Below are 24,359 nucleotides of genomic sequence, written 5' to 3'. Positions count from 1 at the left end.
GTTGTTCTGTTGCAGAGAATGTCCCAGAATGACACTGCTGCCTTTGCAGGAAAATTTCATGATATGCTTTGAGGAATATTAGTGGTTTTTGTCTTTTTTTTTTTTTTCTTTGTAATTTGAAGACCTATCAGCAACATAGTCGGATGCAAGTATCCTCTAGCATTAAGCTCTACTTCTTCACAGCAGCAAAAATCATTACATTGACCAAGTCCTGCGGAAGAATTTCTGTAAGCTTTGTGTTTATTTAGTAACTGAATATTACCCATAGATCACTACACAACAACAATACCCTAAGTTAAAATATGATGCTCTGCCAAGTTTGCTTTTATTTTCTCCTTTGCACAGTTGACTGTTCCCACTCTACTAGTGCCTCAGTTCTTTTCATGTGAGAGCACCTGAGTAGGGAGACCAAGGAAAAGGTCTGGGGATTTCTAAGGCAAGCTGTTAGCACAGTTGTTAAAGATGTTTCTGCAATTCCTATGTAAATGACTTAACATTTCATGAATGCAAAGTAAATCTATTCTCTCATGTTGCTTGGGTTTAATCATTTCTGATTCTTGGTTAGCATATTTCATAACGAAAGCCTGAATTCTTTATTCTGCATTTGTCAATGATGCAACAATCATCTTGTTATGTAGGATGAGGAATTATGTGTGTGGAATTTGGGCTGAGCTGTAATCTTTTAGGAGAGCAAGAAGTTATTAAGGCAGCCTGAGACCGTACATAATACAAGGTCCTATATTGGGCTTTCTGACAGAGCTGTGTTAATTTATCTCAGTTCGAGCAGATGACAGCTCTGCTCTTCCCATCATGGGCTTCTTCAAAGCAGCAGAATGTTACTTACTTTTCAAATATATCAAGTATGAGTTTTTTTCAAAATCTGCCTAGACTTTGTTGTTATGATTTAATCTGATTTGAATTGACAATCTCTATCAAATAGCAAAACGTATTGGCTCATAGCTTCACCCTTGGGTTTTGCTAAGCGGAAACACTTTAAAATGAATCATATCATAGTTAGTCCAGTGACTCAAGTGTGACTCTGATCTTGGTTTCCTGGTAACTTGGTGTCTTTACCTTTAGATTTAGAATAAAGTTTTTGACAATAAAGGTGGTAAGGCACTGTTTATCCAGAGAGGTGGTGGGTGCCCCATTTCTGGAGGCATTTGGGATCAGGCTGGACAGGGATCGGAGCACCTGATAGAGCTGTGGGTGTCCCTGTTCATTGCAGAGATGATCTGTAATGGTCCCTTCCAATTCAAACACTTGTGTGGTTCTCCAGGTTGCAGAAGATCTGGGCTCCTCCACCTCGAGGCAGTGAGGGCTGGGCAGTGCTAGACTCCAGGCTCTTTGCAGGATTCTTGGATCTCGTAGTTTCTAGCTTCCCTCGCCAGGCTTGGAGGCTGAAAATATAAAGGAGAAAATTGTGGAGTACTGCAGTGACAGTGCAGACCAAATACCAGAGCTTGATACGTCTGAATATCTTTTTGAATGATCATCTTAGCAGCAATTCTAAATTCTGCAAGTTTGGTCCTCTGCTTCTACTCTGGTAGCTACTAGTTATCAGCAGTTCAATAACAGCACCAGTGACCCTATAACCAGAGGTAGTCATGTGTTGAAAATTGTAAAAGAAGCAAATTGTGGTATGCCCCATAAAATTCAAAGGCCTTAAAGTGGCAGACGTATTACCCAAAGATCTGCTTCTAGAGAGTTTGAGATCCAGAGAAGTTACTGTTGAATAAGTCACTCTGCCAATGAATTCAGTTTGGAAGATTATTCTGTTTGTTCACCGCCTGCGATTCTTCTATGAAATCACCCAGAAACCTCTTAAGGAACTACATAGTTAAATGCAGAGCGAAGATCTCTATTGGCTTGTTTGGGGTGAAATCTTCGGTGGGAAAAAGAGAGAGGAACTTTTCATTACTGATCAAGAATACTCCTATGCCCCTAGTCATCTTTCTTTCATCCAATCTGAAATTGAAAATGTTGTATTCAGCAAGTAGAATTTGTGGAGATTATTACATTTGAGTTTCCTAAAACAAGTGGCTTTAGCAGTATTTAAGTTGGCTTCACAACAAATTCATGTGTATTAAAACCAAAACTAAAAGATTTTTAGATAATGAGTCTAATGAAAAAGTATTGTCAAGAAGCTATCAGAGAGATCAAATATACTTAGAAGTATCATGAAAAGAATATTAAATAGTGTATCAGTGCATACGTAATGATGGCCTAGATTCAACTCCCTGGTATTTTTGCTATTGTAAATGGATGCCACCACAGTAAAACTCCAGTAGTCTAATTGTAACCTGATTACCCAAAAACTAAAAAGCATTTTTGTCCTTTTCTTTTGGAAACGTGGTGGTTCTCCTCCTTGAACTGATGGTGAATTAGAATGACAACCAAAGCGTTCCCAGCCAACCTCTAAGAGGACAAAGACCCTTGCTTACAATAAAATGAATGAAATGTGAGAAACTGGGTGTTTGTGATCGAGAAGCTGACACTTTGCATTACAGAAAAAAAATATTGGTGTGAGTTTTATCAAAAGTTGCTAGAAAGAAAAAGGAAAATAGAAAACATTGAGGCAATAGGCTATGAATCAGTACCTTCAAAGAGCCTGGGATCAGTTTTGGCCTGTTCTTATTTTCAAAAGGGGCTGAATTTGCTCTAGCAAAGGCGAGAGGGGCCCTGGCGGCTTTGCTTTAAGAAAGCAATATGTTTCTGATAGTTTTTGTCAAGGCTATGTAAAGTTATGCAGTCAATTAGGTTAACAGCAGTGTAACAGCAACAGCATATAAAATATGACTTCCCGGTATCTTCTAAGATCTTGGGTAGCCAGCACAGGTAGCTAAATGTCTTAGAACTTCATTTCTGAATGGTAAGGAAGATGAATAGGCAGAAGTATTGAATTATGACAGCAGTGAATGTATCTGGCTGTGTTTTGTGGATGGTTCCATCTTCCCTTCTCAATCATTTATCCAAATTGAGAGCAATTCCTTCCCAGCCACGGTAGGACGGGAAAATTGCTCTTTTAATGTGTGTTATGGGAGTGTTTTTGTATGCTCTACTTTGAGAGATGAATTTTGTACTTTTTGTCTTTACCACTGGTTTATTTTACTTGGCTAGCTATCTAGATTAGTGAAAAAGAAGATGTAAGTTGGACCTTAATTCATTGCCTTCCCTTACGAAACATAGCGTGCCAGTGCCTCTCTGAAATTTTCCCACTTAGCTGCATATTGAACCTTGTAACAATGCGGTCTGGTTGGATTCCTGACGCAGGCTGACAGCTCTGCTTTACCCCAAGACCCCTGGGTTTGTACGGCTTTCAATCATGGGAAATGCTACACTGACAGTTACTTTCAAGTTCATGCCATTGCACCAACTCCCTGCTGCTCTACACTGTGTGGTTTCATAGCTGCCCTTTGTATTTGATTTCTTCCAAATGAGCTTCATTTGTTGACAGATTTTGAGATTTTCATGGTTGCCCTGTGTGTTTCAATCCACAGTCCAATTCTTTGGTCTTGAAATAATTTATGGTATAATGAATCATTATAGTGTCGTGTGATAAAAACCACAGCGAGAGGATAGAGTCTAAACGAAAGAACGTGTTTACAAAATGTTTTAGGACTGATCTGTGCCCTGAATGGTTCCTAACGGAGTTTTCTCTCTGACTGCTCTAGCCGTGCTGCCCTCAGAAATGTCTCTTCTAGGGCGAAGGGTGGAAAAAGTGCTTGGAGTCAGGCATGGAGCAGCCTCGGGTGGGCTGTTATCTGAGGCTCTTTTGTCTGCACTTGCTCCTCCTGTCCTTCAGAACCAACATTTTTCATATATTAAATGATGTAAAACGTGTTGGAGTAGATTGTGTTAGTGTATGAATGCGGGGTTATTAGCACTGTGTATGTTAAGATGCACCAACACAGGCATCTAAAAAAAAGACGTGAGCTGAACACAGTGATGTTATGTTTTCTTTGTCAATGAATAAATATGTGACTTTTAAAATATTGCAGGATTCAACTTTCAAACCTGGTACTAATTTTTTTTTTTTTGCATACTTTTATTAGCTGTATTTTCACTGTGTCTCAGATCTTGAATGAGTTCCATGGAAGAGGATGCAGTCTTCTCAGCCATTTACCCTCCTCCTCCAGCCTTCATGCTGAACATACTCTCTTCTTGTGCTTCAGCCAGCTCATAGGGTCTGCTGTTTTCTGTTGCCACAGGAGACTTTTTGCTTTCTCTCTGTTATTTTATTAGATGGTTCTCTTTTGAATTGCCTTTAATTTCAGTGGTGCCATTTAGCACGAAAACTATAATCCCGGAGTCGTGCTTTCTTTGTGCAGAACTGATGGGAATCCATTTTGTTCTGCACTTTACATGTGGTAATAATGGTAACTTTTGACATTTACTGCTTTTTGTGGCTTTTTAGATTCTGCACAGCATAGCAGATGGGCTATTGGGTCCAGTACTGTTCTCTAATAGAACAATTAGACTATTCCTGCTCAGTCACATGAGAATGCATGGCAGTGGGTAATGCCCTGTGTCCTCAAGTAGGTGAGGATTTTGGAATATGGTGCAACTGTGGCATGTAGGAGGTGTGTGTGTGTCTGTACTGCAGCTGGCATCGTGCACAGCTCGGGCTTCTTGGGGCTGGAGGAGGGCTGGTCGTCCACTGAGCTTCCCATCTGAGCAGAGAGCACAGCTAGGCCAGGGGAGAAAAGATGGCACAGCAATCTGAAAAGCAGAATAACTTCATTTGGGATATTCAAAAAAGAAGCAGTCTCTTCTGGACAATAAAAAGAAAGGAGAAAGCAAAAAGTGTCTGTTCTATTTAAGGATTGTCTGTCCTCACCCTTGTGCACTTGTGTCTCTCACACCATCTGTTATTTACTTCTGTGGTCACTGGCTACTTAAACAAGAAGATTGTTTGTTTGGTTGTTTGTTTTCCCTGAGTTGTGGGCCATTTTATCGGATGTTAGCAAGGGGAACATTGCATTTGAAGCACAGCAGTTAATGGAGACTTTCTGGTCCCAGAAGGGTTTGGAAGAATAGCAATCACTCACTTGGTAGTCTGCAGCTTGCTCACAAGCAGCAAGCTAAAGGGCAAACTGAACTGCTGGAGCACCTCAGTGTAGTTGAGAAGTTTGCCCATTAGCATTCCTTTGTCTGCATAAAAAGAACCTTGTCTTTCTAAACTCCATCTATTTGGTATTATATTTCTGAAATATTTTCTCAAGGAAATTATGGAAGTGATGACAAGCCATGCTGTTTTCATCTCTTCTCTTCAGCTCCCCCACAACATTGTGACACGTACCATATTTGAAGTATAACTGCAAAAATGTTTCCTGTGATATTTAATTGCAAATCCACAGCAGAATCAGGAATTTGCTAACTGTCGAGCCTGCTGCTTTGGTTAGGTGAGGACTTGGGACAGAAAGGCTTTAGGTGCAGTTTTAATTTTCAGGGTACATAATACTCAGAATGATGTTTAATGGGAGCTGAAGGGGTAGCAGCCAGTTCATTTGCACAGAACTGTGATTTACCAGGACGGAAAAGCCATGGTGGAGCTGGCAAGCTTCATAGTATTTTAAGCAGTAAAATGCAAACGAGGAGAAAATCCATTGTGAGAAATTATGAAGAAAATGAGGCTCCGTTCAGAGATGTGCAATTTCCTTTGCACTGACAACCACAGCAGGCTGCTGTCTTTAATGCTGGCAGCTTACACAGGTGTAGTGATTCTCCTCAAGCTTATGCAGGCACAACTCCTTTGGCATTAAGAAGTGCCTGGAGTAGTTGATAGAGCTTAACAGAAATCCATCAGGTATCTTTTTCTGCCTTCTCCTTGGGCACCTGCATTTCTCTTGCCCATTTTGTATTCTTCAGTGAACGTCACAAAACACAATGCTAATTAAATGAGTTTGTGTGTCTGTTCACATGTGTGCGTTCAGCAGACCCATGTTAGTTCTTTGTTGTCAGCCTTCTCCTGGTACCAGCAATGCTTTCTGTTCTATCAGATGTTTTGCTTGTAGTAGTCAGGCAGAAAGAAGAGGTGAATGCAAAGCGAAACACGCTGTTGAGGAAATGCAGCAGTGTTCAAAGGTTTCCATAGCGTGCAAGTTCTTGGGCACAGAGAGAATCCGTAATCCATTTGTCTTCTGTTCATAGGAAGATCAAAGCAATTTGTTGTGTTGCTGATGGAAACTGAAATGCTGCAGGAAAAAAAAATAATTCCTGTGTGTGTATATTTAGTGCAAAAAAAAGCCCACAAAAAACAAACTCGATGGATGAAGGGAGCTGTACCTTATGTTCGTTTGCCCATGTAATGAAGCTGGTGAGAGTAATGGCCAGCACTGGGCGTGCTGCAGTGGTGCTCTGCTTTATGTACTTCTGTAAGAAGTATTTGAGCACAGACTTATTTGTGGCTGCTGGACAGTAAAGCTGCTGAAATCCCTTCAAAATTAAACCTGGTGGTCACAATACCAGTGTCTTAACCAGATCAGTGACTTTCAGAACTGGATACAAGTGCTTCCTTTTGCTTTGGCATGGATGTATTTATGCTTAGTGTATTGTAACTGCAGTAGCTTAAAAATAACAGATTTTATTGGGGAAGCAATGTGGCCTTCCTTAGAAACAGATTTAAACCTGTTATTTCATAAATGAGCAGCAATACTTGGCGACAGTGTTTGATGTGCAATACTCATTTTTGTCCAGAGGACTTATTTCTCCTCTGCCTCTTTCACTGAGGTGTGCATAGAAGCAGCCCTTTCTCAATTAAGTTCTCCTGCATAATTGTTTTGCTACTTTGGCCAAAAAGATTAAGGTGTTCTCTGGCAGGAAATCTTAATTCAAATTATAAAAAATACATATTTTGTACTTCCTTTTCAATAACTTGTGATTTATTTCTCTTTTTTTTGTATCACAAAGCTCCTTAGATCTGTGTTGTAATGAAAAATCACAATGTAAGGAGGCTTTTATAAGAACATTGCAGTAATTGTAGCCCTTGGGTCCTGAACTTGATTCTTCCCATTTTGCCCCATGTCAGTAAGTCGCTGTTGCATTTCCATTTTGACAAATTTCAACTCCATTGTCACGTAGTGCAAATGAATTGGTGTGGCCATGAATAGCTTGCATAAATTGCTCATCATTTCATTAAACTCTGATTTATAGCTGTCACACTGGAGTGTTTATGTTCTTCAGTCCTTCTGTTCAGCAGACACTAATCTGCTAGATAGTGTGATTTGATCATTTCTCAGAGATGTTTTGCTCCCAATTTACTTCTGCAGCTTAATTGCACACTCAATTTTATTTGGCTGTGAATTTTCCACTTTTTAAATTTTCTTCCTTTTTGTGTTTAGATAGATGTCTCTGAGTGACTTTATTCCTTGGTGACAGCGAGTGGCATTGCACAGATGCAAATACTGATTGCTGGTTTGAGGTGCTCAAGCACGAAGGTCCTGCTTGCGTTATCCAATAAGCAGAAGATATTCATGTTTCTCCATGAGGTGTGTTTAAACAACTTGGAAGTGCAGTGAAAGGACATCTGTGCAGGTGATGGTAATAGGAGGTGGGCAGAAGTACGGCATAATGTTTCCCATCAGTGCAGTGGCCTTGGAAGGGAAGGCTTAGGGATGCTCTGCTGGTGTGGGTAGGGTGCCTCAAACATTTAATATCTTTAAACCTCACTTATTACCTATGACATATGGAGACTACATAAGCATATTGGAGAGCAGTCCATCAGGCAGAAGAGTCTGTGATACCATGGCTGTAGGGCTGGGCTCCCACTGCAGGCGTGTTATCCTGGCTCTGATACGTGTGTGGGGCTTTTTTGCAGAAGGCACACCTTGATGATGAATGTTTTTGTATTCTGAATGCTGCTTTGGTGGGCATAACGTTAATTCACTTGATTTAATTTGAAGCTCCTAAGGCAGAATTAGGCACTGGAGGGATTTTGTGGAGTAGTAAAAACAAACAAAGAGAATCCCAAAGATGAGAACCCGTAATGCAGTTGTTTAGATGCACACAAGCTTAAAATAGTCATGACCAGAAACAGAATAAGAAAAAGAAGATCTTTAATGTTGTCATTTCTTTGTTCACAGTTACCCCTGGAGTCCATAAGAGCCCAGGCAAACCTGGCCTCAAGTTCTCAGTGGGTACAGAATGCCATAGAGGCACTTATGTCTCCAAGCAGCTATTTCTCCCTATGCATTAGAGCTATATTTAAAAAGGATTATCTTGATAAGTCATGCAAACTCTCTCTAAAATGCAGATTTTTTTTTTTTTGTCAGCATAGCCTTGTCATATCAGCTCAACACTGCAAAGGAAACTTATGCTAATTGATATTTCTCCCTTTTGGGATTTGATTTCTGTCGATTCTTTATTTAATTTTTACCTCTGTCTGGAGAGCAGAAAAAGCCCCCATCCCATCTCCCTCCCCTCCCAAAAAAGAAAAAAAAGTCACAGAAAAACCCAAGTCTTCCTCAAAAATAAATAAATAAATAAAATAATAAAAAAACCAAAACCAACACCTTTCAGTTCTTTCCTTTTTTGGACCTTAAAAGGTCAGCATTGATACAGCTGAATGAAACAGAAAAACAAAACAAAAAACAAAAAACAAACAAAAAAAATGGCACTATCTGTAAGCATCTTTTCTATCTTTTGCAATTCCTATTGATACCTTTCAGTACTCCAAACTGATCAGTTAATTACAAAGCTCGCTTTGATCTTCTCTAGGATTGTAGGCAGTCCATGAATGTCACTGTGCGCTGCTCCCTGACTTCTCTTTTCCCCACCTCCTCCTCTGGATGTGCAGCAGCTTTTCCTTCCAGACACAAAGTTGTCCTGCTATTAGGATGCTGATGAGCTAAATGAGAGAAAAGGCAGGCTCTCGCTGCCTGTGCCTTTGCATCAGTATGAGAATGTGCTGCAGGTGGCAAGGGAGTCTTCCAGAAATCTGCAACTGCAGTAGTGTAGCTTTGCACGCTGTTTTTAGCAGGAAATGTTTTAAAACTTTTTTAGCAAATGATGTACAAGGAAATTAGAGGAAGAGGTGGTGCTTTTGAATGCTGCAAGTGCGTGGAGTCTACAAAAGGTTGATGTGTGTTTTCTTCCTGCTGCTGGCAGGAACAATAAGAGCTAAATGGGATACAAGTCACCCATCTGCAGCATGTTCAGCATATGAGCTAAAGAAAGCTCCAAGTCCTTTCTCTATAAATTGCAGATAGAACGCATAAATATTCATTTTGTTCTGTGCCATCGTCTCATGTTTCAACCCTCCAGATGATAATTAAGACAATAGAAGATAAAATTTTATACTGTACAAAATTGCATTCAAGCCTTAACAAATAAGAGATTATTCTGTCCAGTAAACAAAACATAATCATCGTGGCACCCTTACCGAAGGAGAGCCTAAAATAGAAACTCTCCTCTTTATAGGTCATGTAAAATGTCATCATCTCTTTCATTATCTGTACTGTTTGGATGAAAAAGAACTGATTAATTTAAAAGAACCTTGTCTTATTTGCTAACAAGGTTATTTTCTCATTGATTGCTAGGAAGTCTGGTTCCTTTGAAAGGGATTGCAAATTATGGGTAAATCAATTGTCAGCCTGTGCAGACGCATCTGCCTTTCTGTGCTGGCAGTGCAGGATTGTGCAGACACGGTGTTTATAGGGCAGCTTTGGGTGCACCTTGTCGGAAGGAAGCTTCTGTGTCTGGGCAGATGTGGAAAAGCAGCAACAGGAGAGCATCGTATCGTAACAGTTCCCTGAAGCCTCTCCTAAAATCTCAGCTATCAAATGTCTTAAAGGAGAGACCAAACCAAAGAAACGTAAGACCAAGGAACGTTTCTTTAGGCATCTATTTTAGAAACTCCCAGGTCAGAAGTGTGCAAAAGCACATGTCAAACATGGTAGCTCATCCATGTTGCCTGAATAGTTTGCCTTTGCAGGGCTTCTACAGCTGTGGCTGCACACTTCCAAAAGCAAGAGAAGCGTAAAATGAATTGGAGGCTAAGCTGATCAGGGCCTTCCATTTCTGAACCGGGGTATGAGACATTCAAATGCATTTGATTAAGTGGGGGTGAAAAATGCTTGTTAGCAAACCAAGTGAGAAAGCATAGAGAGCTTTTCAAAACAATAATAATTTAAGGAGGAAGAATTAGTATTTAGACGCTTAATGCTGATTCTTTTTGCTCTCTGTTGCACCTCTTGTTTGTCGTTGGGTCCTCAGAACTCTTATGTGGCTATGGTTTTAATGGAAATGAGTAAAACTGCTGCTTGAACATGCAGATTTCCTGGCAGAATTGCAAATTGGTGAGAGCTGTGTGAGTCGGGAGAGCTCACCATCGCCTGGCAAAAATCGGCCTAAAGATTGTTCCAAGCTGATTACATCCTGCAAAATTGGAAAAATCCCATGAAGCTACAGCCAGCAGCAGAGCTTGATTAAACCCTTCATCTTTGCTTTTCCTTTTAATCTTTCACAAAAGCCATTCATTGTGGATATATGAGAAATCCGCCAAGACCACTGCTAGATACAGTAATGTAATGGGAATGAAACCAGTGTTTCTTTCCATTTTGAATTCTGGGAAACTGGTTTTTTTTGACCACTTCTGGCCTTGTGCTTTCCACTTAATTGTTTGTAGCTGCTGTTTTGGCTGTTTTTTGTGCTGTAGAGATCTGATCTGGATGTTGGTAGCCTTTCGTAAGCTTTCAGATGCTTTTTCCTGCAGGATTTGTTATCTGAGAGCTGTGAGAAGGAGAGACAGGAGAAGTGTGAGCAAAAGAACTTGACTTCTCCTAACTTGGAAACATATGAAACCGTGTTAGTGAGCGAGGACCAGGGTAACCCAGCAGGTTCAGATGTAATCTGAAAAGGCACCATCAGAGCTATGCATGAGTTCTGCAGAAATGCCATGTCCCTGTAGAATGTCTTCATTGCGACAAATGCCATTTTGTGGTCGAAAGTGTTTTGTGGAGAACATCCAGCCTGCCATGTGCTTTTCTCGCTTTATTCCAATATTCAATTTTTCACCAAAAGAGAACACGTCCTTTTGATCCTGTAGCAGAACTGCTCTGCTTTACATCTAAAAGAGCAGTTTCTGTGCTGTTTCGTTGTAATTAAAATTCTTATCCCCAAAAATGTGCTTTTTGTTAAAAATTCCTGCCCCACTCTAATAAATCTACATCTTTGTGCTATTGTCTTTGGAAATATATATTTTGCTACGTGCCACATATAAACATTTATTTCCTGTTCAAGAAAATGTGGGTCTTACCATCTGTAATACTTGTATTTGGTTCTTGAGGGGAAAAGTTAGGGTGACAGAAACGTGATACAGACACTCTTATAAACGCAACGAGAAAAGACCTTCAACCAAGGCAATAGAGATGTTTGTTACAGAGCCTAGTAAGCTTCTTGGTGTACTTTCTTTAATTGCCAGGCTTGCTTTGTATATGAGGTATGACACTTATGTTAGACACTGAGGCTATGCCCGTTTATTTGTTTTAAGGTGAGTGTTTCAGTATTTTAATTGTTGTCGTTGAACAGCCCGTTCAATAGCTTGTTCCCAAATTCAATTCAATTCAAAGATTGCTCCCAGTGGAAGAGAGTCCCAAGAATCTGAGCATTTCCATTCCATTTGATTGTATGTGGAATAGCTACAGCAACGTTGCTCCCATTTATTTTGTCTGCTAATTTAAGTGTTAGCAATAAGTTATGCAGTATGGTACTAAAACTCCTAACAAGCTAGCCTGCCGTGATTGCTGCTTGCTTCAGTCATCTCATTTTTTCTGCCCGTGTTTGAAAATCTTATTTTAGAATTTCATTTCCATTTTCCCACAAAAGGGAGGCCCACGATGCTGTGTGTTGAACTGTTTTTTCTACAGGATTGGCGCAGTGACACTTTGCTTTTATGGTGAGACTTCCTGAACTGGTGTCAACTGAGTGATGGAAAAGATTCACTGCACTGCCTCGTTTCGCTCTGACCTCCTTTAAATTGCTCTTGGTTCTCCCATTCTTCCAAGTCCTTCAGCTACCCTGTTCAGCACTTGTCTTTCTAAAGTAGGTTTCCAAGTTATAGCTTAGGATGTTATAAAACCTGTTTGAATCAATTCCTCATTAAGCTTCAAGAAAAACATACCGTGTTAACCTAACGTTTTCCAGGAAGGGAGAATATCCTCCAACCATTCAAAGACCATTCCAATAGTAGATTAAAACTAAGACAAACATATTTGCAGTTTGAATAATTAACCAGAGTTAGTCCCGTCCCTTAGATCATGTTCTTTGCATACGATTATGAAATTTAAAAAGCTGCCTTTGCTTTACTCTATAACAACCTTTCCCAGGTTGTTTGTTTTTTTTTAATCAGTGTGACCTTCTTACTTGATTTTTGTGGCTGCTTGTGCCTCTTGTAAAGTGTGCTTCAACAGCTCTGACTGTTACACACATTTTTCTGTTTAAGTGTTTTTTTTATCCCCAACAGATTTAGCTCATAATTATATTCAGCTTGGAAAACCTAACTTTGTAAATTCATGGCGCTTTGCTGTCTATGTGCTTCCTGTATGTACTGTATGCTAGTGGTCTCATGTTATTTCTGCACATCCACGAGTGTGTATTAATATTATTAAAAGAGGAAAAATCAAAGGCAGTTTCACCTATGGTTAGGGTTTGTTTTTTCACTCTGTGTGAACATAGTGTAGTGGGAACAGGACCTCTGCTTGCTGCTGTGAGACCACAACAAGTCGTGTTCCTGGTTTGGCTTCATGGCAGATCTGGTTTCTGAGAAATTGCTTGAGCTGGTTGGAAAATTAACTTATAGTCCTCTGTGAAAATGAATATTTTGGGGAAATTAAAACCTAATAGATTTCTTGTTCTTTGCTGAGAAATTGGGGCAGCTGAGCATACATCATTCAGCCCCAGCAGAGAATGGGCTGTCAATCAGCACTGCCTAGGACAGAGCCTGGAGCAGACACGTGGTGATCTGTGGGTTGATTCTTCCAAGGAGGCCAATGTTGTCTGTCTGATGGAGATACCTGGGGGCAGGGCAGCATCAAAATTCTAGTGTTCTGTCGGTGCGCGCATTAGGAATGCATTTATTGCCTGCCCATCACACGTTCTTAGCATTAGATTTTACGTATTCAGTACCTCTGGAAATCAGGCTGGTAGTATTGACATATGCCTGCGAGCCAGCTAGGGCGAAGCAAAAACCTATAAAGCTGTGATTAGAATTCAGAGGTGACCTGGCTGGGCAATAGGAGTTGTCCCTCCAGCGATCAAGGAAAAGCAAGGACAAAAAGGGGCTTAGCTTGACTGCTGAAGGAGTTTGGAGTCAGGTTTAAAAAACAGCACTGAAGACAGCTCACCATACTTAAATTACACTGAAGAGTAACCAAACAAAAACCAACCAAACAAAAAAACCCAACAACGAATAAGAATAGCTAGTCAGAATTCCCAAATAGTGATATTTATGTCATGTTTGTGGCTTTTTTCCTATTTTGACTCAAAGAATCAAATGCAGTGTTTAGGGAATGGGTCGCAGGTTTTGCAAATGTTTTCCTAGTGCCATTCTAGAAAATGAGTCTGGCACATTGTTATGGGGGTTTTCTTCTGCTAAAGTATTGTAATACCGTCTGTTTCGCAAGCTGATTTGGCTTTTACAGCTCAAATATTATATCCTACTTTTAGAACATATGGTAACTCCTTTCAGGAGACTTAGAGATATGCATCTAATTTCCAGTAACGGGTCGTTGCCTTTGGTTGAAAGACTGCAAATGCTTTTCATCTTGATTTTCCTCTTCTTGTTGCTCAGTCTAGACTTTCTTCTTCACCCCTGCCATGCTTCTACCTCCCACAAAATGGAAAAGCCTGCTGACTGCTTTGAGGTGGAGCAAAGGAAGAGGAACAACACTCCCTTATGCAGGTTGCTTCACACAGCACAGCTTTACAGAGTGGGTGTGAGTGACAAATGTTGTTACGTGGCTCCTGTGCAGGCTGTGTTTTCCTGGAGCATTAGTGGAGGCTCACATAGCCCGGCCTGTGTTCATTGATGGAAGGCTTGGCAGAGACGTGCCATGAGCCCTCGGCCTGACTCTTTCAGAGCTCGTGGAAAGAGGCTGCATCCCATGCTGCTCGTTCTCTTACAATGACTTCATTCTGCATTCACTTCAGATGTGTAGGAGTTTTTTTTTTTTCCTGTTCTTTCTTACTTTTTTCATTATTTTTTTTTTCCTTTAAGCCTACGTGGCAACATGAACGATTCTTGCCACTCACGACCGCTTCGCAGTCCTCACTGCTTTCTCTCACTGAAACACGCAGTGCAGAAGGCCCCAGCACAGCAGCGTCTTTGTGTGTGAGACAGAATGCCTTCCTCAGAGGAATGTCTCTGCTTCCCAAAGTTCACCCCTGGGTATGGCTTTGTGTAAAGCTTTGCAGAGCCGGGGCTTTGTGCCGGGTGCTTGGTTTAAGGTCACTGCCCAGGGGAAGCCTTTCTGGACGTGACCTTAATCCAACAGTTCAGTTGTCAGCCACTCAACTCAAGCCTCTCATCCAACACCAGTCTGCCCACAGAACTGCCTGGAGTTTTTAGTGTAACGCTAATCCAGATTTCATTGTGAGCACGTACAGACAATGTTGCTGCACTACTTCTTTCTTCTTTGCATCTCTGCCTCTTCCTGGAGCTTTCCTGTGATGACTCTATAGCAAGTAGCTGTTGGTCAGTATCATGGTTTATCCTGGAGACTTTTAATTATAATAAGGGAGTGTCCTGCATCTGTGGTCCCAGCAGGTCCCTTCTCTCACCTTGGCTCATATCTCTCTCCACTGTCATTTCTGGAGCTCTCCTGAAAGCCCAGATTCCCTCCTATCATATATTTGATGTAGATTCTTCAAAATGGAAAAGGGAGGAGAAAGGGGAAAAAAAAAAAAAAAAAAGAGGAAAAAAAAAAAAAGCTGAGCCAAGAGCAGAGAGCTTGCAGCATTTCCTAAAAGCAGCACAAGGGAAGAAAAAGAGAATTCCTAAGAGTCAACAGCAGAGTAGTAGTTGTTGACCTCCAGCTTTCAGATAGTTGGGTTAATGAGTAACCATGTTGTAGGGAAGAAGCACTAGGACTGGCTCTACATCTGCTAGCTCCCGTGTGGATGCAGCAAAGCCATGTTTTTGGGCTCAATGCCTGACCTGCTCAAGTGAATTTAGAGCTATCTGTGGCCAGCAGTAGTTAACGTTACTGACCTTCCTTTTCCCTCTTCTATCCATCATGTGTTCGTGCTGCATGTTGTCATTTACTCATATTTTTGCTTTAAATGTTATCCCAATCTTGGATTTTCTGCGCTTTTAGACTTTTCTGTGTAGGTACAGTTGCCACTTTCTCTGGAATAATGTCATTGTTTATTTGGTGTCATGACGCTACAGGCTCCATGAGTATAAAATATATCAAATAGAGAGGCAGAAAATGCCCTTGTATTCTTCCTTTTGCCTTTTCTTCGAGATAGAACCCCTCTGTGTGGAAACATGCTGCTGTCTACAGCAAAGCTGGGGCAAAGATCAGCAGAATAATAGAAGCATCCTTTTGAGGTAGAAAGATGAAATTTCTTCCATCCTTCACGCAGTAGTTCTCAGGTGACTGAACTATGCCTATCCAAGATCTCCTTTGAATCCCCAGGAAAAGGGAGCTTGGATTGGCAAGGCGTTTTATTAGCACAGTAGATTTTAAATGAGCTGGTGTAATGGGTTCTACCTTGGCAATCTAAGAGGAGCTCTTCAGGATATATTGTGAAACTCGTACTTTAATCCATTTCTTTAAGAGTGTTGGTAGTGCTGCCCAGAACTGCAGGGCACCCTGCTGTCTAACCTCACTCCTTCAGGCACTGTGTGGCAGCCCCTGGTCACCTCAGTGGGATGCTCGTGGCTTCCCTCTGCACCAGGTCAGGGCTGCTCAGGGTTCATGACTGAAAATCAAGGTCACTGGGAAGGCCAAAGGGGAGCCAGGCTGGGCTTCCTGCAGCATTTGCTGGTATTCAGCCAAAGGCAACAGCAATGTATTTGTCACAAGGGTGCCAAATTTTCAGGCCTAGTGTCTAAATAATGATATTTTTCTTTTCAGCCTCTAAGCTCTAGCACTGTTACTTTTTTGGCACTATTCAGCTGAAAGGCTATTTGTTTAAATTTCCACTAGAAAAATGAATCACTATTAATGCACAAAAAATAATGTGGAGTGCCCTGCAAATACAGTAGATTAGGTTAGGTGCTCACAGAATAGTTTCAGTAGGGATTTATGATCTGTTAAGTGCATTTCTTAGCAGCAAATGCTGAATTACCACTTCAGCATTGGTGCATTCACCCATGCAGATTGAGAGAGATACCAAAAAGGACTGTGCCAAGAAGGCTCTTACCTGCTCCACATTTTGAGCACGGCCAGAAAGTTTTTGAGTGAATATATCTCCTTCAGATTCACAGCTTACACCTAAAATAATATTTTAAGAAGTTCTGTTAGTAATAAAGTAACAAGTGTTATTCATTCTCCAGGTAGGAATTACTAGCTGTGCTGAAGTGCTCTCTGCTGATTCAGCAGCTTGGCTGCTGCTGAAGCCTTAGCCATGCTCCATCAAAGTTGAGTTTTATTGCCATGCAGGTAGTTCATCCTGGAGCTTTTTGCAATTCTTTACAGTATCACCCTCCAGCTTATAATAATTTCCCTCCACTGGAGGGATGCTGCAATGGATGTGGCTTTGTTGTTCTGAGCATAAAAATTGGGAAGTGCTTTATGTTTTACTTGTGGAAGGTAGGAAAGGGACGAGCAGTCATTTTGCTTTGGTTGTGGCATTAATTTCATTAGAATAATGGAGATTGATTTGAGCAGTTCATCTGAGTCCAGCTGTAGTGGGCTGGAATGAATGAAAGTAAGTCTGGGAGTGTATGCAGCATTTCCAGCAAAGGTCTGGTTTGTACCAGGAGTCAATAAAGACTCTCCAAATTGGTATGGACACAACAGTTGACAGTGATAGATGAGGCTCTTTATGTGGGACATCCAAGCATCAGGGCTTTACGAGACTGGTTTGCACATGGCAGTAAGAGTTCATTAGTGCGTTTTGTTTGTTTTTTAATATAGGAGAAAACAGAACTGAAGTCCAGTTGGGTGTCTGCTGAGCCACTTCAATTGTCATCTCAGCTCCCATGGCAGTATTCTGTTTAGAGCACTGAGCCATAGAAGGCTTTTAAGTTTACTTGTGTTAGGAAAATGTAAACCCACAACGTGTCAGTAAAGTAATTGCTGTTACCGATTGCCTTCATTTCGTAGGTGGCTGGAAGATGGAAAATCTAAAGCTTTCAAACGGAATCTTTTTGCACTGTGATGTTATTTGAACTCCGTCTAGCAGTGACGAATGAATCTTTTGTGTTTTAGTACATATCCTTGTGTCTTTGACCTCACAGGAGACGTAACAAAAGAAGGTGCTGGACTTTATTTACTTATTTACCTAGTAGTTAAAATAGGAAAGCAAACAAAATCACAGTGATTTCTTTCAACTTTTCTCCCTGCTGCCCCCTTGACAAATGGCTGTTGGGATAGTGTTTAACTGTGACCTTAAAGCCACCGGCGTAATGAAGCTGTGATCTGGCAGATGTGACAGACTCATCTTACATAAATCACTCCCTTTTGTCACTGCTGGCATATGGCCAATGAATCTTCTAATTATTGAATGGCTTTTATAGCCCCATTATTTATAATCACTTTTGGACAGCAGCTGGAAGACAAGGATGGGACAGAATAAAATGATATAGCAGAAAATATTATCGTTTGTGTAACAACCACTGGGATTAGGAAGATGTGATGATGGTGTGGCTACCAGCACAGTCTTGTTAAATGATAAAAAAAAAATATAAAAATTCAACCAGCTTTCATTCCGTCTCCTCAGATGGGCTTCTGCCCATTGCCCTCACTGTGAAAATTATATTAATTTGTCCAAAAATGAAATACAAATCTCTCCAGATATTAATAGAAAGTATGTGTGAATATCTGGGCTGCCTTTACACAAGGACTTGTGGAAAGTCCGGTGCAAACTTTAGTAAATGTGCATGGTGATGAATGCAGAGTTGATGCCTGCACTGTGGTTGTGTAAGATGTTGTATGGAAGAGTGTGAAATGCTTCCCAGGAGCCCTGTTTGCCTCCCGTTTTCAGTAAGAATTTCACAACAGATTGGGAACTTGTCTTTAGTTACTTAATTAATATTTTAACATTTGTCAAGGGGAGAAAAAAAAAAAAAAAAAAAAAGGCAGCCCTTAGTTAAACCCCCCAAAACAAGAAGTAGCTAGCTAAACAGGTTGGTGGTTTTTTTGGTGGCTGTTTGGTGGTTTGGTTTTGTTTTCAATAGGATGATGGGTTTAAAATGAACTTGGGTTAATGGGCTGTCTAATTAATAGAAGCTGCTTTGGCTGCAGTTACAGCTGAGCATGCAGTCCCATCTGCAGGTTGAGCAGCAGCCTTGGGCACAGGAGTGCTCTCAAATCCTCCCAGCCTTGAAGGCAGTCCAGTGAGACTGCAGGCCTGCTCACTGCTTTGCAAAATGGGAGCTCATGCCTCTAAGAAAGTTCTTTAAAATTTTTTTTTTTTCTTGTTATCTGCATTTGTTTGGCCAAGTTTTGCTCCTGTTCTACAAAAATAACTTGTTTGCTAAATATCTTCAGATAGGACTCGTCGGCTGAAAGACAGTATGTTATAATCAGGGGTTTATTCTGCAAATCCAACGTGCAATCTTTGTGTCTTTTAAAAAATTGAATCCTTCCCTCAATGTAGACATCAGATGACAAGAGAGAGTCTTAATCCAGATGACTCTATTGCACTCTTATCCCTTTAGCAAGGCCTTTAACCTTTGATTACTTCATGGTCCTGTTGTTTAGAATGGTCTTTGTCTGTCCACAGAGGATTGCTCTGCTAAAGACGCCTCGAAATGAAGATATCCTCTACAAGAAAAGGGGAATTCAGGAATGAAAAATGGATTTTTCTAGTTCAGGTCTTTCAGTCCCTGTGAATATGGCAGTTGGTAACCTTCCCAAAGAAGGGCAAAGATAGAAGATTTACATCAGTAAATATTTTTATAGGAGTGTAATATATAGGTCAGACCACTATGTCCTGGGCCTGATCCCTTTGTACAAGCATCTATATGCTGTCAGACTGGAGCTATTTATCGGGATTATCTATGGCTGTCCCAAAGCACAAATGGGATAGAAACAGCTGCAGCAATTAATATAAACATAAACTGTAAATTGCTGGCTTCCAAGTGCATAAAAAATGGACTCGAGATATGTCTTCAGAATACACATATTGCAGAGTTCTGGCATAGGCTGCCTACCAGCTGGCAGGAAGGTGCTGTCAGCCCTTCAGTGTTCTCGCTCAGCTTTTTGTGGAGGAAATCTCAGATTTTGCTTGGTCATTTCTGCAGTCTGCTTTCCTTATTGAAGCCCAAATGTCGCAACAGCCAGCAGCTTTCAGAAGGCAACTCTGCATTGCTGCTCACTGGTGGTGGGGCTCTGGGAGAGATGGACGTTCTTGGCAACAATGACAGCTTTAGATGAGCTCCTATGCAGCCTTCTCTCCTGCAGAAACTGGGAGCTGTAGCAACAAGCAGCAGAGCATCATTCAAAGCAGAGTTTCTCTAGTGGCTTTATATTGGGTTACTGTTGGAGGGTGAATGTGTGACAGGATTGAGGGCATGAAAGAAGTCTCAGTCGTCTTCATTAATTGCAAAAGAATTTAGGTTACATATATACCTCCACAAAATTGACAAGCACTTCTTACTGTTTTTTCAGAAAACTGTATCAGCAGGACTCTTTTTTTAACAGGAGAGATGATTTGTTTCTCTCTTGGTGTTTGTTTTTGTTACTAAGGTATTATTACAATATAATGGTTTGAGAGAATGATTGACCTGCTCTGAAATGCAGTACAATAATTAAGAGTAATTGAGAAAAACAGACGTACAATAAGTCACCCTTTGTAAAAGGTAAAGAGTTCTGGTAACAGGATGGAAACTTCTCAGGTCTGGAGCAGCACTGGAAGGTTGGCTCTCCTATGATTCATTGTTCCAGGGCTAAAAAATGGAAAGGAACTGTTTCAACAACAACAATTCTGTAACATGTTTTAATTCTTTTTCAAGTTATATTTTCTAATTGAAATACTTGAAAATACTAATTTTCAAGTATTAATTTCAATGAGTTTAATAGGAAAGAAATTCATTATATAGTGGGTTTTTGATGTTTTTTTTTAATGTGTGATCTGAACTGAACATCTCAGCCCAGTTTCGATTATGGGAAGGATGAAGTAATTTTTCTTTGGGCAAATCAATGCATTTCCCATCTAGCCTGGCCAGCAGGAAGGAAGGTCTGGGCACTCACCAATCTGCTCTGGACTGCAGCTGCTGTTGGTCTGCTCCTGCCACTGTATGGCCTCTGTACATGTGCTTAGAGAGAAGAAAAGGAAGGTTCTTCAAAGAACAAATGTAAGATCCAATCTCCTTGAAAACGGAGGAGCATTTAGAAGTGTTACACAGCTCATCTCTAAGGAAACTGAATCCAGGTGTATTCTTAGCACAACTGATGCCTCAATTTAGATTTTACAAAGGGGAGGACTTGTGTATAAAATCAGATGGTGCTGCACTCCTTTTTAACCCAGCCTTGGGCTGATGTATGGGCAGAAGCCATCAGTGATGAGACTCTTTTGCAGAGGGAGCAGTGAATGAGGCAGGGGTGCCCATGGAGGTCAGAAGGAGTTTTGGTGCTGCAGTTTGCATGTGGGAGATTCTGAGAAGCTACTGATGTGTCTTTCTGATTATTAGGAATTGTGGGGCATGTGGGGACTCAGAAAGAGTGTATCAGCTTTTGTAAACTTGTGTCTTGCTCTAGAATCTGCTTGGGAAAGCTGGTATTGAGCACCTGGACTGAAACATTTCAAGTGGTAAAGAATCCAGCATGTTCTGTGGTGGATTCCTGTGGCAGCTTTCTGTAAGGGGTTTGTTTCTGTGTTAGCTCATTTTCACCTTCCATACTCTGCAGTGGGCTGTAAGGGATGAGCCTGCTTTTGTCCACAGCCCTGGGCTCAGCTGCAAGAAGCCTTTTTTCCATCTGGAATTTAGCAACAAAAATGTGATGCGGTGAGGGTATGTTTTTGTTCTTTTTTTTCCTCCTTCCCATTTGAAATGCATATAATAGGAATGACTCCCTGAAGGAAAAAGTATGCAAGTATCTGGTGCCTGCATTTCCAAGTGCCATCTTGGTCAGCACATCAGTGACTCAGCTTGAAATTCCAGCTACTGTGTCATAGAGAGCCAAACCTTTTGGTGGAGGCTGTAATAGACTGAGATACTCAATGAATGGAGTCAGAGGAAAGATAACTGCTGATATCATTAGTAAATTGTATGCTTTCTGTGGTCGAGAAGACCCTATCTCAGTAGAGCTTTTTCACGATTGTGACATTAATTGTTAAATCATGAACTGCACAGTATTGCAGGAGGAAGTCTGTAGGATAAATACTTTTATCCTTCACTGGAATAAGTGTTTGTATTATGTCCAAACTGCTCATCATGCTTAGTTTTTTTTTTTAGCTATGAGTAACCACCTTGTGTCATTATCATATGCAAATTAAAATGTGAACTGCTCAACTGAAAGAAGTGCTTGATTATTTTTGAGGATGCTCTTTGTCATGCAGTCTCCCTCTCTGGAGTCAAAAGACTCAGCATCCACCAAACACCTGAGCTTGGGAGGGCTGGTCTGAAATGAGAATGCTGCAGCCCACAGTCTATTCAAGCACCTCCTAGGTTGTTATGTGCAGTGTTTTACTGGTGGAACAGCCAAAGATAGTTTGTTAGAAACCAGACTGATCACCTGCTCCTGGAGTGAGAGGTGTTGCTTGGGGTCAGTCAGGACAACGTGATGAGAATGGTTCCTCTGCCTTTCTTCAGTTTTATTGTTTCAGCCATTCTTGCAGTGAGCATCTTGGTCTCTGAACACTTCTTGTAAGGAAAAAGGGCCACTGCTTAACCCTTCCTTCCTCTCTCCTTCCTTCAATAATAAATGTAATCTTAAAAACAACAGCAGCACAAGGGCATGCAGATCACCTATTTTATTCTATGGAATTTAACTTCGTTTTCAGACTAAGATCATTTTTATTGTTTGTTTTTAAACCAACATTACTGCTAACCTTCCTTAGGCAGATCACTGTTCCTGCTCTTGTTTGGTAAATGCTCTGCACTGTTTCTCATTTGCTTTGGACCTCTGCTGCCTCCCAGAGCTGCTGTCCAACTGCCCTCTGTTGCAGCATTATTACTCTTGTTTTGTTTTGCAGTGGTTCCTAGAGGCTCCAGCCAGGAACCTCTAACTGCAACACTACATTTGGTGTCACAAGTATTGGGCTGGCCTCTGCATTACATGTTCACCATCTAAAAAAGTCGTGATTATGATTATGAAAGACCACGGAAACAGCTGTAGGAGTTCAGCTCAAGGTCCATGCAGCCCACTGCTTGAGCTCTGCCTATGGCCATAAATAAGGTGCTTAGCAAAGGAAAGAAATATTTAATATTCCACTGCTGCTTCTCTCGGTACAGTCCTAGCTGCCAGCAATTCGTTTTCAGCTCAAGGGATGTCCTACCATTTTTGGCAAACCAGCTCTCCTCCCACTGCCTCAGCCTGTGTGAATTATTTTCCACTCCCCGTTTTAAGAACAGAAGGGGTTTCATTCCCCATTCTCTATAAGTTCGTGTGGGGTTCTGTTTTTGCTTTTCAGTCAAATTGAGATCAGCATTATTTGAGATTTGAGAATATTTAATTTCTGGGACAAGACTTCATGAAGTTACTCCAGTTCTTACATTCTGCTGCAGGAAAGTATTCGGTGTTCCATGTTCATTTACAGCTAAATCTCTCTTTTTTTTTTGGTGATTGTTGTTTTAGCACATCTGTCTTTCTTCTCACATACTTATGGAAGTGTTCAGAGCTGAATTAAAGTCTAGCATTAAGTGGGGAGGTTGGCAGCCCTGCCTGCAGCTGGGGGGGTTGGAGCTTGATGATCCTTGGGGTCCGTTCCAACCCAAGCCATTCTATGGTTCTATAATGATTCTATGTATGGGGAAACAAACTTAAGTGAGAAGCGTTGAATATTATTCTGTTGGTGTTTTAAGGACTTTGGTTACTCTGAGCTCCTTCATTCAATTCTTTCCCAACTGTGTGTTAGGGTAGATACCAGTGCAAAGTATCATTCTTAGATTTTATGCCGTGTTCAGCTATATTAGTGCCTTTGCTTTTTATCTCTTTGCCCAGCTCGCTCTCCAAAGAGCTGCAAAAACAATACCTTTATTATTTTTCATCAATTTCACATCATCTGTCTTTCTCCATTTGCTCAGACAAATAAGTGATAAAAGGGAATGACGATCTGCTTAACACCACAAGAAGAAAGATGCATTATGAGACGAGAGAGACCTCTTGTTTACAGCGAGTTATTTTTGGTAATTAGCCATTTGTAGAGGAAGATGAGCCTCCGCTCGTAAAGTCAGCATGCCATTATTTAGGGGACTCTGAATGGAGGCCTAACATTTGCCTGAATTGGAAATGTTAATTGTGTGCATTTAGAAGTAAATAAATGGCTGTGTTTGCCTTGCAGGAAGCAGACTGAACAAGGACCTGAGACATTATCTCAACCAGAGGTTTCAGAAAGGATCACCGGATCACGATCTACAACAGACTATTAGAGATAACCTTTATCGCCATGCTGTGCCTTGTAAGTAACAAACCACTGACCTGCTGGATCACTTGTCGTATCGTTTTTGCTTTTATTGATTTACTGGGGGCAGCCCTCGTGTGTGCAGCTCAGGTTTCGGACTGGGCAGAATTCCACATGTGGCAGCAAATAGGGTTCAGAGAGTGCTAACAGGGAAATCAGCTGATGGCCTCAGGAAGCGCTCAGTAATGTTGTTATGCTGTGTGTTTCTGCATTGATTTGAAATCTATGAATAAAAAATGGCTTCTATATTTATTTTGTTAGCAAAGCTTTGTTTCTGATGCTTATTTTATGTGAGAAATTGAACAGCGTTTAGTGGCTGGGTGACGCTGAAACAGGAAACTGCCATTGTTGGAAGGTCATCCTCAGCTCCAAAAGGAGATAAGCAGCAAAAGTTAGTGAAGCTAACAAAGAAATGCTCTTCTTCAGCCCAAAACCAACCAAGGGTAGAGCTGAAAAGTTTGGAGGGGGTGGTAATCTTCAGATCTTCAGACTCTACCCAAAATCAGATTGTACTTTGCTTTTTGGGAAAGTATACAAAAAGGTAGAAAAAGGTTGTTTTTCGTGTCCTCTCCTGGAAGTTGGAAAATGGTGCAAAGAAACGATCTGTTTTTCTGCTTGATGTT

The 24,359-nt window shown here is 40.9% G+C and overlaps 1 protein-coding gene across 20 annotated transcripts in view; it reads left to right on the top strand.

Annotated features, from left to right (window-relative positions):
- The window catches only part of MAGI1 (membrane associated guanylate kinase, WW and PDZ domain containing 1), a 288,713-nt gene that overhangs the window by 116,380 nt on the left and 147,974 nt on the right, over positions 1–24,359 (top strand). For all 20 annotated transcript variants that reach the window (XM_090148394.1, XM_090148393.1, XM_090148395.1 and 17 more), the window contains exon 2: positions 23,617–23,733. In XM_090148394.1, the coding sequence (XP_090004520.1) occupies positions 23,617–23,733 (117 nt within the window). The remainder of the gene's footprint in view (positions 1–23,616; positions 23,734–24,359) is intronic.

This window comes from Phasianus colchicus, chromosome 11 (genome assembly GCF_987193195.1).
Source record: "Phasianus colchicus chromosome 11, bPhaCol1.hap1.1, whole genome shotgun sequence".
Taxonomy (NCBI): domain Eukaryota; kingdom Metazoa; phylum Chordata; class Aves; order Galliformes; family Phasianidae; genus Phasianus; species Phasianus colchicus.
This window is presented reverse-complemented; position numbering and strand designations above follow the sequence as displayed.